Genomic DNA, 18,790 nt, shown 5'->3' on the forward strand with positions numbered 1-18,790 from the left:
GATTGAATCATCAACAGATTACCTATGTGTTTTTGCTATTTAAGAAAGCGTTAACTTCTTTAAAGAATCAATAAAAAGTTAGAACGATGTTCGTGTAAAATATTAGATTGTTGACCATACATTTTATTATTACTATTCCATGCCATGGAAGATATAAAATCTAAATATATAATTATACCAGAACGAGCCTGTGGTCAACATAGTTAAGTAGGTTTATTATAAAAACGCATTTTCAAAGTGTTTTGCGTGGAAAAGTCCAGGAATTTATATACTTTTATATAGTAGCATTTACATTTAAAAAATTAGGAATAAGTAAAATAACGTCCATAATTATAAGATCGTCCATTACTTTGGTATTTTATATTCTTACGACTGATATATACTTACCTATTTGTAAGTTACAGACCAGAATCTCATGCCAGATTTCAGTATATTGTTATAACTATGAGAATTATACTTTTCTACATATTTAGAAAACGTATACGTATTATTAAGGAGGCTCTATTGTAAAATATCTAGATTTACCTACATTTATTTTGGTCTGTATCAGACCAAAGTAATGTATTGTTTAGGTTTAACTATTAACCTCCTAACCCAGAAACATTTGTTTTGTTTTTGAATTTGGAACCCTTAGTTACTCAATGAAAGATCAAAATATTTTTTGGAATATGTACAAACATTTGTACGCAGGGACTTAGGAGGTTAAAACATATTTTTGACATTGTTTACAAATGAATCTACAAATTATATGATTAAACATACTGTATAAGATCATGTTTTATTTAATCTTTAATGCTTGCTTGTAGATCCTCATACAAGGTCACATTTTTTGCACAACCTGTTTTCATTCCTATACTTATGCATGTCTCACTAGCTTGTTTTGTGTTGTTGACTGAAATATCTTAGAAACATTGCACTTATTATTTAACACTAAAAATAACATTACCTATATACGTAAGTACAGTTTAAATCCGTTTTGAAATGATACATTGCTCATTATTTAAAAAGAGTTTAAATTTCACCTAGATAATTTTCTATAAATTGCATGTTTGGGGTAGGTTTAACTAAGGAGCTCAAATTATTTAAATTAAATAAAAAATGGACAGTCACTGACTCAAATTATTTAAATTAAATAAAAAATGGACAGTTTGTTGTATTTGTTACAATATGTCTATGTGACTTTCCACATGCCTCAAATTCCAAATGCTTCAAGTCCAATAAGAACCTTTTTATCTCAAATTCCAACAGAAATTCTGCTAGAATGGTCCTTATTGCGCATGAAGCATGCAAAGGCACACTTATTGTGAGTTATAAGCGTTAATATTTCACCAGCATATAGGAATGTTTGCAATCTAGGTTACAAGGATTTTAAGTGACTATATCTGTAAATTTTTCGATGATACTAACCACAGACAACTTACCTCTACAGTATAGACGTATAGTAAGTCGGAAAAATAATCTTGGCGACATAATGATTTTCTCTGTTTACCCGTCAACACCCATTGTTGAGTTGTTTGCATCTAAACCGCATTCTAAAGCACTCATTATGGCACCACAATTTATTTCGATTTCGCACGTCTATTATACTTAATGTACAGTTCTTTACTAACCTCGGGGCACGTGGTGCATCCTCAGGGCCACGGTTTACGCGACGATGTCCGAAGAGTCGATCGTGATGAACGCCATCGGCGTCTCCATCGTGGCGGTGGCGATCGTGGTGCTGTACACCGTGCGCGGCACCGGGGGGTACCGCCTGCGCAAGGTCGCGGCGCACCATCCGAGCTAAGCGCCCGCGCACTACAATACACGCCATCCAGACGTTTGGCGACAAACGTGGGTTTGTAGCCGGATTCATTTCGCGTGTTAATTGGAGACATGTGACTAATAAAGGCTGGTATTTTCTATAAAAAAAGTTGTGTTGATATCAGCAAGGTCTATGCAATGCTTTGAAATTTATGTTATTACATCACCAGCTCACTGAGAAGAACATATGGCGTTGTGAGAAGTAATATGTGACTGGGATCTCGCTAAAGAGCCACCTAACAATGATATGGAACACAACTATTTATGGGGAATACCGGTTTTTATTATTTAGGTTCCTGTCTTTTTATTTTTATCTCGTAGCTTTTGCGATTTTGATGTTCACTTTCTCATTTGCACTAATGTCTGAACTGAGTTAGTGAAAATTCGTGAACACACTCGGAATGCATCAGCAATAATACTAATTATTAATACTTATTATAAGATCTCAAAAGCTATGAGTACGATTGTGACGTTAATGTAGTTCTGAGCAACGTTATTTTATACATCGATGTTTAAATGTCACATGCAAACTCCAATTTGTCTCCAAACGATGTTTTGTAACTGCAATTTTTTAAAGTTTGTAAGTTTGCTGTTATGCTTAATGAGGTAACTCCGTACTCTGTATTAGTGATAACTACAAGCGTAAAGGGTAAGAAGTAGGGATAGCGGGGGTAAATTATGTAAGTTAGATTACTTCGAACGAGACTCCAGGACTCCGCTCATTCAGTGACTTCAAAATCACAGTCCGTCAAGATCTTTGGGAGCCCTCTGTGTAACTTCAAAATGGAACAAACTTACTTTAAGCAATATCTTTAGAAGGTTTTCGATTTTGAGATTACCATTATACTTCGAAAATAAAACCCTGATAAAAATTATATCGTTTAGCTCAATTTGTTAACTTTAGGTTTACAAATTCTATCTCGATTGGTGACACCACTTGTTCGGCGGTTGTGCGTTATTCTATTGTGAAAATCTACCTTTATTGTGAGTTATTCCGTCTTAGGCAAAATTAATTCGACTGATATTGGAATTAGATCATTCCTTTGAATATTATTTACACAATATTACCCCATAACTATATAAGATGCGTAGTTTAATCGTGTTAAGGACCGCAGTCAAATTGGAACTGAACGAAGCGGAAAGGAATGCAATGTAACTGTAAAGTCAAAGAAGATTTGACAATATGAAACTTGTTTAACTTCCTTATACTCGCTGTTCTGTGGTAAATAATTAATCTTAATTATTAGAACATATAGTATGTAGGTACGTTAACGAGGGTAAGGGTAGATAACCAAGGACAAGAAATCGATGTATATTTACTAGATTGGCGTTGACATAACTCCGGGTGTAATACGCAATTACCTATATATTTTGTTTTTAGATGCCATACATACACATAGGTTTTCATAAATTCATGCTAATAATATGTCGGTATGTTTTATGAAGTATAGTTAGGTTATCTTAGATGTAATTGTATATAAATTTTATTCTAATTAATGTAATGTGCGAGTGTTCGATAGTTGTAGTTTCGTAGTGAAAATTTACAGTCTAAATATTTATTGATTCATCCTACCACGGAGATTGGCTATCCAGTATTTTATGTTATGATGTTTATTTATTACATTTTATATCTTTAAGGTACAGATATGTGTATACTTGATGAAAGAGCGAGACTCCAGAGTCGCATTCAGCTGTTTGTGGTAGAACATTGTGTATAAGTGTACATCCAAGTTGCCAAATTTGTTGTAAAGTGGTAATGTGCGGTAATATAATTTGTTAATCAATTATTAATGTGCTATTCACATACATACCTACGTGTAGCGTGTTTATCAATAATGTAGGATAATGCTCAAGGTATTTACGGAGGGTACATATTCTTTCCTTTTGTAGAAATTGAGTACCTAATTTATCTATTACTTAGATAAAGTTTTATCTATATTCCATTTTGTAAATTTGCATTCCAATGAAGCATTTGATGGGCTTTTGACATTCTTTCTGAAAATATACAATCCGTAAAAAGACTGCATTCATAAGTAGGTCCTCTTGTATTATATTACAGGATTTGCGACCGTTTATTGCTTGGATAAAGACGTATTTACAAATTTTAAATATTCCAGTTTTTATGGATCCCTTTGAAATATTGGGGCCAAATTTTGATATTGTTATAGCATCCCCATTTGTACAGTTTCTGTTATGCACCATTTTAATACAAAACGAAAAATGCTACAGTTGAAATAGAGTTACAAATCTTTCGTTTCCAAACGCACCAAGAGAATTAAATGCAGTACCTGCTTATTAATGTAAAGCTAGAATTATAATAGTTTCCAAGTTTTCCCATAAGTTGCGTAGGCGCTATAGATTCATTTGAAAGATTGCATTATGTTACTATTGAGTAATTGATAACGATTATTTCTCTTAGTTGCGTTGGCGACAGTTATATTGGTTACTATGAATTTTATCACTGTTTTACATTTTGAAATATTTATACGGCAATCGTATGGTACATTAAATACTTGTATTAACTTGTTGTTTTTATTATTCTTCCCTAGTCCTGTAGGTATATCCTGAGCACATTATTTTGGAATCTAAGATAACGTCACGCGTGGTGAGCATGATCAGAATATTAATTAACCGTCCCGTATTTTGTAGCAATGTACTATTACCTAATGGAACAAGCAGAGCCGAAGCATCTGAATAAAAATATGTAAAATGATAGAACGTCGTCTTTATTTCATAATTTTATTAATTAGGTAAATTAGACCATTTCAATCAAGATTAGTTACTTAGAGAGTGTGATATAATTATTAAATTTGCGCAAGAAAAACTAACAATACAATTATATGAGTATAATATAGTAAATACATTTGAACTTTTGAATACAATTTGTTGAAACAGAAGTACAAGCTCTGAGATGATTGGTCGATATTAATACTAACAATACCATAAAGTTATTTTTGCAAGCTCCATCGTCAAGTTCTTAAATATTTTATTAATGTAAAACCACTCGAATTAACAAAAAAATTACGTACATAACTACGAGTATTAATAAGTGTAAGGCCTGAGTGGACGCTCGAGTTGGGCGTGCAGCGGGGCGGGGCGTGCGGCGTGCATGTTAAACAAATGCAACCGTATAGGAGCGGCCTTAGTGCACGCTGCTCAAATCACTTGTGAGCCCGACGCCACGCTGCACGCCCCGCCGAACGCTCCGCTTCGAGCGTCCACTCAGGCCTTACACTAACAGTACCTAAGGAACTAAATACGAATACCTACATCGGGTTACTCTTTTATGCAATGGAATAGCCGTGATTATTCTTCGCAATGTCTCTTTTCAAAAGGAACGTCAAACGAAAATAGTTAAACAAAACTTACAATAAAAAAAAATACCATCGAACATTTTAGTACAAGCGAAGGTAGCTTGCAAAAACAGACCTGGGTCACAGATTTTTTTTAATTTGTGTCGGCATTTGATTCTGATTTTTTTTAGCAGCCACGCCGTAAATTAACCTTATAAATACACTAAAATATACATACATCCTTTCTACTAAAATTTGGCTTCAAACTTGAGCACCTTATTAAAATCATAGAATAAATCGGTTTTGTTTGAATTAATTGGAAAGACAAGAAAATGAACTAGGTACTTTTACCGATTAAATACGCAATAAAAAAAGCGATATTTTAGAATTATTTACTTAATACTAATAGAAATACTCAACAACCATTAACTGGTACTTAAATGCGTTGTATTCATATCGAATTTCGCGTCTGAAAAATCTGTTTGAAAGGAAAATCTAAAGGCGTGTCTCTATAGATACGCTATTGAATAACACTTTCTTTACCTTACAATATTGAAAAGCTTGTACAACTTAAGAAGATGACAAATAAGTGGAACGTATAGGTACACAGTCGCCATCAGATATATCGGAGCGGCCAAGGTGTTCACAATATCTAAACAAGCACTCTAACGCCTTGACAATAGAGGCGTGCTCAGATATTTTTGAGCAACTTGGCCGCTCCGATATAACTGATGGCCACTGTACTAAGAAAGAAAAGTGGGCATACCTATGTTAAATTAAAAATAACTGCTATCTATGTTAAATGATATCGAAGTCTGAATTTACACTATAGAGGGGCATGAGAGTTGAGAAAATGTTTCAACACATGTGCGCAACATAATTATTTTAATTTGTGTATCGAACTACCCATATCATGCCTTATCAGTAAAATGTAAAATATTTAGCTAACTAGGAAATCTTTTTCCTATCATAATTGGCTACTTTCCTACTAGTCAAATCAGCTTCTTTTTTAGAACTGTCAAGACGATTTTCTAATAATGGAATTTATTTGAAAACGTGTGTAGTGACGTCACGGTCAACTCGCCTACTTTTAAAATTTCAATCAAATGTATTAAATAGAAATTGTATTTAAAAATAACTGCTATTTATGTTTTTCTAATAATTATCGGGTGTTTTATTTCGTGCACGGTGTGAAATAATTTATATTAAGTAGAGGAAAGTACCCAATTATGATAACTTAACCCCTCGTATCCTGCCTGTCAAATTTGATCATCGAAAAAGTGACTTTGACATTTACAACAATAGATTAAAATTCCCACGCACGGATCCGTGTCTAAGCATACGAGGGGTTAAGACGGGTACTGGGTAATTTGAAAGTGTTAACAATGAGTCTGCTAATAGTGCTTTCACACCTATTTGCTTATAAGTCATAACTGCTATAGAAAACAATATCTTAGCTGTAGCCGCTTTTGTTTTCCATTCGATATCTTAAAAATTAAGTTTAATTTTAATAGATGGGAAATAGTAGATTCTTATATCAAGGATTTATTGTGTATTAGATTTTTCATAAGTATTAACAATATAAGTGCAACTGCAAAGGCTAACTATTAGAATTAAGGAAACATTTTAAGTGTGTTCTATATTTATATCATATCGTATGAGTCGTGTATAAGTACCTAAATGAACAATGACTAGCCAACATATTGCTTCTTTGATTTATGTTAAGTACATAATTACATAAAATAAATGTGTTAAATATAATATGGCATCACAAGGAAATATAAATGAATGGATACATTTCTGAAACTATGATATTTTATGGATATTGTATACCTAAGTACCTACAGCAGAGAAATATCAATTTCAAAAATAAACCCAAACATTCGTTTCCTTACTACAATCTATTTGTTTGAAAACAGTCATAAGATAGATTAATGAATTGCCAGAATTGAAGTTTTACATAATTAACTTTTAAATATATGTATTACAAATGTTTTAATAACGTAGTTCGAATGCGTACATAACGAGTTAATTTAACGACTTTACAATACATTATTAATACAGTCATTTATGATCATTGGAAGCAAATAATTTTTAAGCCTCCTTAAGATCAATAAAATAACTGTAGGTAAGTTTTTACTGAATTCTCGTAAGTCGTATGTTATGCTTAAAATTAAATAATATAAAAATACGTAGGCCGGTAGTGTTACGGTGTATCTGGTTAAGCTACCGGTGCGACTATTTGTGGTTGGACAGTTTTAAAGCATTTTCTTAATTGACATACCAATATTGTAGGTACATAATAATCACGACACGAAAAACAACTCTTTGGTGACAGTATGGCTTGGACGTTGAAGGGTACTAGTTACCTCCGAATGTGCGAAAAGCACAGATATCTTTCAGAAATAGTTATTTAAGCAACGATTTAGAATGTATATATAAATTTAGTTGATCAGCAGTGATCGTTAATTTTCCAGCAGTTTTGGTGCAGCATAGTAAAAATAAAGGATTTTCTTCATTTTTTATCTAGGAGAGATTGGTTAAGGTTAATATTACTGTTATTAACCCTAATTATCTATTCCACCTAGAGTAGGGCATACAGATGCTTTTAACCAACAATGCTGCACTAAAATTGCTGGAAAATTGACGATCACTGTTGATCAGTATAATTATAATATTCATATTGTCACAAAGAAATACAATTTATAATTAATTATTTTTCATAGTAATATTAATATCATAATATTTACGTATCTATTACATTTTGTTCACTTTATTTAGACGCCAGCAAATCACACATACACGCACACGCACATTTTTAACATCATTAGACATACATTTTGAAATATAACAAGGTTAAATTAATATTTTATTTGTGTAGACACTTTTGATACCAATAAATACTGGAACAGTTTTACGTTTTCTATTTAAATCCAATTTAATTATAATTAAATCGTGACAGTTATTTGGGGCATTATCTATGAAAAGGGACCTTATTGCCGATGGCACTTACGCCGCACAGCGTCGCGCGGCATTGTATTTATATCGGAGCATCGTTAATAATGGCGTAAGCGCCATCGACACCCTTCATACCCTTTTCATAGATAACGTCACATTTAAAGGTAATTACTAATAACATTTTTTTAATGATCTACTTCTTACTATCTCCACATGCATAATATTTTTAAAACATAAAGTAAAACTCGTACAAGAGTACGTAATAGCGAACGTTTTACGAGTATCTAAGGATATAGGTACTTATAAATAATATGGATTATTGTTAAACAGTTACGTAATTAGGAATTTTGTCTTTATCACCATTCAGCTAACATACATCTACCACTGTCGTGCGCAGCACGCCTTCTCATATAGTCCAGTTGTTTAGTCCCCATTCTGACTGAATTTTTGTTTTTTAAGTCGACTTAGCGCCACTTGCACTTTCCCACTAACCCGGGGTTAACCGGTTAAACCGTTAACGCAGTGTCAAATTGTACCGGTAACCATGGTAACACCAGGTTTAACCGGTTAACGGGTTAGTGAATGGTGCAAGTTGCCCTAAAAATATCTCGCATATAGAAAAAAGCGGCCAAGTGCGAGTCGGACTCGCCCATGAAGGGTTCCGTATTTAGGCGATTTATGACGTATAAAAAAAACTACTTACTAGATCTCGTTCAAACCAATTTTCGGTGGAAGTTTACATGGTAATGTACATCATATATTTTTTTTAGTTTTATCATTCTCTTATTTTAGAAGTTACAGGGGGGGGACACACATTTTACCACTTTGGAAGTGTCTCTCGCGCAAACTATTCAGTTTAGAAAAAAATGATATTAGAAACCTCAATATCATTTTTGAAGACCTATCCATAGATACCCCACACGTATGGGTTTGATGAAAAAAAAAATTTTGAGTTTCAGTTCGAAGTATGGGGAACCCCAAAAATTTATTGTTTTTTTTCTATTTTTGTGTGAAAATCTTAATGCGGTTCACAGAATACATCTACTTACCAAGTTTCAACAGTATAGTTCTTATAGTTTCGGAGAAAAGTGGCTGTGACATACGGACGGACAGACAGACGGACAGACGGACAGACAGACAGACAGACAGACATGACGAATCTATAAGGGTTCCGTTTTTTGCCATTTGGCTACGGAACCCTAAAAAGTAATGTTGCGTTCGAGTATATAGGAGAAGGAAAATCAAAAGTGCAATCACTTTCCTCATTTTATATTGGCAAAAGTAATGCCATCATTTTCTATTTATCTCTAGCGACTCCATAATAAGTTTCTAATGTTCAATGCATTGGGAATGTACTGGCTATTCTAGAAGATAAAGAAGCAGACATCATTCACATCCGCCGTCTAAAAAGCGTATTAGAACACTTCGTTTAGGCCTGTCTCCGCGACCCTGCAAAGAATGTACGAGTACGTTCAATACCAGTAGTCGATAGCAGGGATGTTGCGGATGCCGATTTTTTGACATCATGCGGATTTTTAACGGCTCACATCCGCGGATGCGGATGTCAAGATAGGTACATAAAAAACGTCAAATATTACATTTTAGTCATTTTTATTTCAAAAAACCGGCCAAGTGCGAGTCGGACTCGCGTTCCACGGGTTCCCTACATTAAGTCCCACTCACGCTTGACTGCTAATTTCTAATAGGTTTTTCTGGCTAATGACTAAATTACCTAGCAATCTTACGCCGATGCTAAGACGTTCCTGTACCGAACTGTTCCACATCCGCATCCGCATTAAATCCGCATCGATTTTATGCGGATGTTGAAAATAATGCGGAAGTTCCGCGGTTGCGGATGCGGATTCGGATGTTCGCAACATCCCTGGTCGATACTAACCTTAGGCCTTGAAGTATTGCGGGAACTCATTGGATATGGCCCTGACGAGGGTCTGGTCGTCCCGGCTACAGTCTCCTTCCTCGCAGAAGATGCGAGCGAAGCAACGGAGCAGGTCGTCCCGACGGTGGAGATGGGAGCCGTATTCGGTGTTGCGGATAATGCCTTGGAGGATCTTTAGGTATTCTTGACGACGCTGAAAGGAAAAACTTAACAAAATATTGTCTTCGGTTACCGCCATAGTTACTCATGAAATCTTCTTCCTCGCGTTATCCCGGTATTTTTCCACGGCTCGTGGGAGCCTAGGGTCCGCTTGACAACTAATCCCATGATTTGACGTAGGCACTAGTTTTTACGAAAGCGACTGCCATCTGACCTTCCAACCCAGAGGGGAAACTAGGACTTATTGGAATTAGTCCGGTTTCCTCACGATGTTTTCCTTCACCGAAAACCGACTGGTAAATATCAAACGATATTTCGTACATAAGTTCCGAAAAACTCATTGGTATGAGCCAGGGTTTGAACCCTCGACCTCCGGATTGCAAGTCGCACGCTCTTACCGCTAGGCCACCAGCGCCTCAAGTTATAGTCATGAAATAAAACTATTAAAACGATCATGGGGATGTTGACGGGGATGTAGTATAAATGCAATATACGCGATATAATCCGTTTTAATAGTTTTATTTCAAAATATAACAACTGAATCTTTAGTCAGAAAGCCTATAACATTTGTTAGCAAAAAATATAGCAACTGTATGTATCGTTAAGACTGTTTAATACATATCTCTCTTTCTTAAACTACAAAAAAATAATACCAAACGTGGCCCAACTGGTGTGATGGCAAATTATGTCAGAGACGATTTCAACTTCGTTGGTGAAGAAGTATAGCTTTAAATTAGATTAAATTAGATAGAGAGATTCGGTTACCGTTTCTCCTGGCGTGAGATCGGCTAACTGCCCTACAATTATCTTGTTGGCAACTTTAATCCATACTAATATTATAAATGCGAAGGTGTGTCTGTCTGTCTGTCTGTTACCTTTTCACGCTTTAACCGTTTGAATTTGGCATAGAGATAGTTTGAGTCCCGGGAAAGGACATAGGATAGTTTATATGTCGGAAGTTATCCCTAAAGAGGGTGAAAAGGGGGGTGGAAATGAGAAAATTAATGAATTGCCTGTTGATTGGTGTAAGCAATGCTCAAATTGAAGGATTGCTAATACATTTTATCCAGGCGCTATTCTTACTCTAGGTGATGTTACTGATTCCACGCAGACGAAGTCGCGGGCAAAAGCTAGTTTCGTATAAATAAAAATAGAAACATAAATAAACTGTCGAAGTGCTTTATAGTCTTTCATGCTCTATGTTTTAAAAGGGTTTCCAAATACAATCAGTTACCGTTTCCCCCGGCGACAAGTCAGCTAGCTGCCTCACTATGATATCGATGGCCACTTTCACGTCGTTGGTGTAGAAATGTTCAGCGGTCTTCTTTCGTGAGAACAGGTCGGTGACCAGCTTCAGGACTGAGTGCGCTGGGGCCGGTTCGTGGTCGAAGATGTGGACTGGGTCGTCTGGAACCACAAATGACTAAATAATGTGTTATTCATAAACGTCTATTAAATCTAAAATACCTAAATATTAAGTCTACTTATCTGTCATTATGACATTTACGTTAGTTAGAAATCGACAAAATTTCAAACCAAGCATTTCGGGTTGGTCTCGGACTGTCTAGAACACAAAATGACTAGTGTAATATTTTGCCTATATCCCTTTTAGTCTACATCGCAAACGGTCTGGAACACAAAATGACTACAATTATTTAGACCTTTATTTACCTACATTTCGTCGGTTTATCTTTACGTTAGCGATGTCGACGGAGCCCCGCTGCCGCGGCGCTCATATTTCTGTGCGGTTTGGCCTTCGGCCATTTGAAGATACCTAACGAACCTAACCTACCTGTATGTGGTCATTTTGTGTTCTAGACCGTTTGCGATGTAGACTAAAAGAGATATAGGCAAAATATTACACTAGTCATTTTGTGTTCTAGACAGTCCGAGATCAAAGCAGCATTTCTTGCATATTTTCTCTTCATTGCCTCTACATAAGTAGAGGCAACGCGCTGAGCAAGAGATTATCCACCAGAGTATCCAACTGTAGATTGTAAGCCAGGAGCAATGTCAGGAAACTTTCACATAATTATATTAACTACATGTACCGTCCCGGTTAAGCAGTAGCAGCACCTTCTCACAGAAGGTCTTGGCATTGTCCCGTCTCTCGAGCGCGTTGAGCAGCAGATTATCCGCCGGAGTATCAAACTGTAGATTGTAGGCCAGGAGCAATGTCGGGAAACTTTCATATAATTATATTAACTACATGTATCATACCTTCCCGGTTAAGCAGTAGCAGCACCTTCTCACAGAAAGTCTTGGCATTGTCCCGTCTCTCGAGCGCGTTGAGCAGCAGATTATCCGCCGGAGTATCAAACTGTAGATTGTAGGCCAGGAGCAATGTCGGGAAACTTTCATATAATTATATTAACTACATGTATCATACCTTCCCGGTTAAGCAGTAGCAGCACCTTCTCACAGAAAGTCTTGGCATTGTCCCGTCTCTCGAGCGCGTTGAGCAGCAGATTATCCGCCGGAGTATCAAACTGTAGATTGTAGGCCAGGAGCAATGTCGGGAAACTTTCACATAATTATATTACATGTATCATACCTTCCCGGTTAAGCAGTAGCAGCACCTTCTCACAGAAAGTCTTGGCATTGTCTCGTCTCTCGAGCGCGTTGAGCAGCAGATTATCCGCCGGAGTATCAAACTGTAGATTGTAGGCCAGGAGCAATGTCGGGAAACTTTCACATAATTATATTACATGTATCATACCTTCCCGGTTAAGCAGTAGCAGCACCTTCTCACAGAAAGTCTTGGCATTGTCCCGTCTCTCGAGCGCGTTGAGCAGCAGATTATCCGCCGGAGTATCGAACTGCAGATTATAGGCCAGGAGCAATGTCAGGAACAGATCCGGTATCTGCTCGTCCACGTCCGTCTCTGGGGGGTTCTCGATCAGCTGTAGGAGGAATTCGGCGAATTCTACGCCGAGAATTTCTGTAAATAGAGAAAAAGGGTTTGCTGTAATTAGAGAAATATGCTGCGGGAAATCACAGTGGCACCTCGATAACTCGAAACTCGCTAAGGCGAAATTGAAAAATGTTATTTTCTTCCCTTCAAACCTCTATAACTAGAAATATTCTAAACGCCTGCAGAAATTTAAACATCTGTAAAGTTGGCCGTTGGTAAACACTTACATATATAACGTCGAAATTAAACTTTCGTGGGTCATTTTTTAAACTGTTTATACGACAACGGTTTCACTCACTTAGATTTTTAGTCGCTATTGGCGACATGTTTCATGTTGTCATGGCGGGCGGCGCGCTCATTGCACGAAGGGCAGCCGCCGCGAGCACTCGAGCCTGAGGAAGGACCCCCGAAGGGCCCGAAACATGTCGCCAATAGCTAACTTAAAATCTAAGTGGGTGAAACCGTTGTCGTTTAAACGGTTCTTATATAAGGTGTTTACCGAAGTGTGTGACGGGCAGCTTGTCGGCCATAGACAGCACCATGGACAGCAGCAGCGCGGAGTGCGACAGGCGGCTGACGGCGCGCGGGTTGTCGCGCATGTCGCGCGCGATCTCCGGCGGCAGCTGCGACAGCGCCAGCGTGGCCAGCGCGGTGCGCTCCAGGCCGCACATCACGCCGAACGCCTAAACGGAAATAGGTACCTGTACCATAGACTAGGAATCCTCTAGACTGAGTTTACAGCAATTATTTCATGAAACCGATGCTGCCAAAAATACGGGGGTGCGGGGGGACGAGGTGAGCGAATCCCGTGCCGTGATTGGTCCGTTCAAAGACACGGACCAATCACGGCACGGGATTGACTCGAAGATGGAGTAAAACTACCGTATGTGTGGCAGAGGGGGTAGCGCGACTATGCTATGTCTAGAGGTTGGATTGTCTGTGACCTGTACACTCATATTCTTCTTTTATATTATGTACTAGCGACCCGCCCCGGCTTCGCACGGGTTAACAACTTATGTATAAACCTTCCTCTTGAATCTATCTATTAAAAACCGGCCAAGTGCGAGTCGGACTCGCGCACGGAGGGTTCCGCACCATCAACAAAAAATAGAGCAAAACAAGCAAAAAAACGGTCACCCATCCAAGTACTGACCCAGCCCGACGTTGCTTAACTTCGGTCAAAAATCATGTTTGTTGTATGGGAGCCCCACTTAAATCTTTATTTTATTCTGTTTTTAGTATTTGTTGTTATAGCGGCAACAGAAATACATCATCTGTGACAATTTCAACTGTCTAGCTATCACGGTTCGTGAGATACAGCCTGGTGACAGACGGACGGGTCCCGTTTTTACCCTTTGGGTACGGAACCCTAAAAATGGATGATAAAGGAAGAAGAAGAAAGGGTGAACAGCGTTGGAGATAACAGACTTGCCCTTTACTTTAAATAAGTTCATCACAAAACTTGATAAGTGATAAGTGTGATGTGAAACAGGTTTTTTGGAATAAACTGCAGTCCTGTTTCTGTCAATTCTGTTAATGAATATAGCTAGTGTTAATACCTGCAGCAGGAGTTGTCTGAGCGGCCATCGCGTCTCCATCTGATAATACTGCACCAGAGTCGTCACGTAAACGTATTTGTGGCTGCTCAGTACGTGTTGCGATATATTCACATCCGCGTTAGACTGAAACAAACAAGACAAACATTATGAGTACATTTTACTTTTTAACATTGAAAATGTTTATCAGATAGTTTTTGCAGGGGAGTGTAAATCGGATATATTTGCGAAAGTTATAAATATAGACGAAAGGCGGTGTTAGAAGATGCAGGAGCTCGCGGGGCATCGTATGGTACCAATTTTTCGAAATACGGTCAGTACCTAACTTTTTAATCGATAATGGTTTCCACCATTCCAAAACCACAAGATTATCGTTTTTTCGGACAAAAAGTAGATTATACTGAAAATGAAAGCCAATATCAAAAAAATAAAACAACAAGCTCTCGAGAGTCTCGAGGCAGATATATCGTCGGATGACAAGCAAAAGTCACTAACGAACATCATTGAAATTATTGGACAAAAAGAAAAATATGAATCGGTCGAAAACCGTGTGATTTCGCAGGTGCCCGTTTCATTGAATAATTATCGTAAATCCATATGAACTTGGCTTGACACGCTGCCGCGTGTCTAGATACATAGTAGAGTTCTTAACGCCTGCAGAAATTCAAATGTCTGCAAAGTTGGCCGTTATTATACAAAATAATTTATTTTTTTACTAACACCAACCATGACCTGGACTTCCTTAACAACTGCCCGGAGGAAGAACTAAACCGGGAATCGTGGAAATCACTTAAGATCGGTTTTCCTAGGATAGCGGTGCCGGCCGTCTCCATACTAAATAATACGGCTAAATATGGATGTCGTAGTATTTGTATGGAGACGGCCGCTATATGACGGCACCGCTTTCGGAGGAAACTAAAGCTTTAACCCCTCGAACGCCCTTGTCAAAAATTTGCTACTGAATTAATAACCTTTTAACTGTTAATTACAATTGTCTGGGACGTACCTATACGGGACAAGGCAGTTGAGTTAAGTAGAAATACCACTGACAATCCAACCTCTAGACTGAGCTTAGGCCAATTCTTTCATGAAACCGATGCTGCCAAAAATACGGGGGTGCGGGGGGACGAGGTGAGCGAATCCCGTGCCGTGATTGGTCCGTTCAAAAACACGGACCAATCACGGCACGGGATTGACTCGAAGATGGAGTAACGCTACCGTATGTGTGGCAGAGGGGGTAGCGCGACTATGCTATGTCTAGAGGTTGGATTGTCTGTGATTGACCAACCATAACGGATATCAACTCGATTAGCTGCGTTTGTATGTCGTGTGCGTCGTCGTGCAGCGCCCAGCCGCGCTGCTGCGCGTCGTTGGCCGCCTTCGACAGCGCGTTGAGCGCCGTCAGCATGCGCAGCGCGTCCGGCGCCGCGTCCATGGCGTTCCGCGGGCATGTTATGTTGCTGTTTGCTTCTCGGAGAAGCGCGTCGATGATCGAACGCGCAGCGCCACCTGGTAGGAACTCCTGGAAACAATCATAATGATATCCGATATAGCAAACATTTGAAGGGATGTTTACAAAAACAACATAACTGACTACACTGGTTGAGACCTGAAACGATTAACAATGTTCTTAAAAAAGTGTCAACCGCTCTAAGCAGTTATGTTGTTTTTGTAAATATCCCTTCATTTGCAAAAGAGACTTGTTTCAGTATAATTCTGTTCAGATGTATTAACTATGAAAGGAAGACCAAGAAAAAGTTATATGAGCCAAGTAAAGGAGCAAGTAGGGGCCGTGAAGGGGCTGGCTTCGGATCGACCAAGGTGGAGACAACTTCATCACGCTTCAGTCTAAAATTAACTATATTTAAACATTGTTTTAATAGTGTACCAAATACGGTTCCCTTTGCCCACTAAAGACGTTAGGCTGATTGTAATGAGCTTTGATAATAAATAGTGTGAAGTCAATGGCCCTAAGTCTGCTACTTGTTTGATTAGTTTTGTAAACCAATCACCTCAAATACAATATTCTATGTATATCGTCGCCTCTAGCACCTATAGTATAAGCTTTGCTTAGTTTGGGGCTAAGTTGATCTGTGTAAGTTGTCCCCTAATATTTATTTATAATGAGCATATAATATAACATTTACTTCTATGGATGAATATGGACTGTTGTATTATAAAATGGTGCAGGATGCAACTCATTAATGGCGATCAAGGTGTAGGTATTATAAGTGGTGACCTTGCACTCTTTGTAAATGTTTCACAATGCAGTATCTGTTTAGTCTGTGATGTAAAATAATGGCACTTACCCTCAAGGATATAAGAACAGTCTCCACAGCCACCTTAGACATCTCATGACTGAGCTGCGTCTCCTTACGGACAGACTGCACTATGTCATATATGGCGTTAGGTTTGATGCTCTCGCTGCTGTCTTGGCTGTCATCTTGGTTGTCCGTGTCTGAGGATAACTGGATCGAGGAGCCTTTGGTAATGCCAGTTTTCTTGCTAGTATCATCATTTTCTGGAAAATAATTCATCGGCTAACATTTTTACACTTTGAGTATGCAAATTTTCCACTAACTGGGCAGTGACAATGCATGCATATCCCACAGTAGTACCATCATGACAATGGCACTTGGATCACTTAAATTTTACATAAACTGATATTAATACTGAATATCTAGGTGACCGAGCTCTGGTCGGAAAACATATAAAAACTCGAAAATGCGCGTTTTCCCAGAGATAAGACATAGCTAGATCGATTTTAAGCCCCGGAAAACCCCCATATAGCAAATTTCATCGAAATTGTTAGAGCCGTTTCCGAGATCCCCAATATATATATATATATATATATATATATATATATATATAAATAAATATACAAGAATTGCTTGTTTAAAGGTATAAGATATAACATATTATGATCTTTGGTTAGTTTGCATGTTTTTTCCTATTCTTGACATATCTGTATTCCTATCATACATATGACATAGGCTCTAACAAATTGGTTTTAAACTAAGTAAATTGGTTTGTAACTGTAAACTTGCATTGTTGTAAATAAATATAAATAAAATATTATTTACTGTGTGTACGAACAGGAATCAGCACAGATATCGCTATTATATGTTAAAATACTGTTCTAATTTTGTGATGTGAATATACAATGACAAATACAACCAATAAATTACTCACCAACCACAGATTTAGGTGAAGAACTGTCTCTTTCTTCGCTAATATATTGCTGAGAGACAACGGGCCTCAAGTCAAAAGATGGAGAGACACCATTAGGAGGTGTAGCATCATCCAGGCGTGGCGGAGGCTTCGGCGCTGGCGGCTTCTTATTGTGAGGCCTCAATAACATCTGCAGCTGCTTCTTCTTTTCACTCAATCTAGCTAACAACTCTTGCTTCTGCCCCGACATGGCATTATCCTCATTCAAAGACTTAATGCAACTACTAAGGAATGCAAGAAAGAACTCCGGCTCCACCTAAAAGTGAACACACACTGAATTACTGATGTAATTGTACTCTAATTACAAAACATAAAGCCCCGTCTCCATATCGCGTGGCAAACCATCAAACATTGGCTCGCGCGGCAGCCGCGCGCAATGGATACCGGGCTGCCGCGCGAGCCAACTCGATGTGCCCGGTATCCATTGCGCGCGGCTGCCGCGCGAACTAACGTTCGATGGTTTGCCGCGCGATATGGAGACGGGGCTTAATAGGAACGGACCAGACCTTGACTGTAGCGACGTAATTGGAGGGCACGAAGCCGACTTGACCTTTTCTATTAACAACATGCCACCAGTTTCTCTGTTTCACGTTCTGTTGTTGCAGATAGAAAAATTCCCCCTCCGTAAAACTTAAGGTTTTCGCCAACGTCGCTTCGAAGTCATACAACGCTTGGAGCATCTCATTGTCCTCTGTAAACCATTTTTAATTATGTATATCTCAAATTACTGTAATCCACACCCAGCAGGATAGATCATCCGAAAATTAAACAAAATACAAATCTTACCGAAGCCGTTTTGGCTATCACCCATTCTGATTATATTTTTTATTCCTGTAACAGTAAATTTGTACTGAGGTTTCAGTATTTTAGTGAGATTTATGGCATTATTTTTATTTGCAAATTTAAATAATGCAACTTGCAAGAACCATCAACAAATCAATTTCATTCGCGATTTGACAGTTCCTGGGCTGCCAGACCA

At 38.1% G+C, this 18,790-nt stretch overlaps 2 protein-coding genes across 2 annotated transcripts in view; one reads left to right on the forward strand and one right to left on the reverse strand.

Annotated features, from left to right (window-relative positions):
- LOC134648765 (plasma membrane ascorbate-dependent reductase CYBRD1) overlaps nt 1–4,325 on the forward strand; it is a 91,022-nt gene extending 86,697 nt beyond the window's left edge. The window contains exon 6 of the mRNA XM_063503313.1: nt 1,636–4,325. Within this exon, the coding sequence (XP_063359383.1) occupies nt 1,636–1,786 (151 nt within the window). The 3' untranslated portion in view covers nt 1,787–4,325. The remainder of the gene's footprint in view (nt 1–1,635) is intronic.
- Nucleotides 4,326–9,945: 5,620 nt separating this feature from the next.
- Nucleotides 9,946–18,790, reverse strand: LOC134648744 (NCK-interacting protein with SH3 domain). Its single transcript, XM_063503252.1, has 10 exons — nt 18,598–18,790; nt 18,318–18,502; nt 17,773–18,067; nt 16,890–17,101; nt 15,869–16,102; nt 14,584–14,706; nt 13,524–13,707; nt 12,830–13,051; nt 11,345–11,517; nt 9,946–10,144 (listed from the first exon to the last, which is right to left on the reverse strand). The coding sequence occupies exons 1-10, from the start codon at nt 18,620–18,622 to the stop codon at nt 9,953–9,955; spliced, it is 1,845 nt and encodes a 614-aa protein (XP_063359322.1). The 5' UTR covers nt 18,623–18,790; the 3' UTR covers nt 9,946–9,952.

This window comes from Cydia amplana, chromosome 6 (genome assembly GCF_948474715.1).
Source record: "Cydia amplana chromosome 6, ilCydAmpl1.1, whole genome shotgun sequence".
NCBI lineage: Eukaryota > Metazoa > Arthropoda > Insecta > Lepidoptera > Tortricidae > Cydia > Cydia amplana.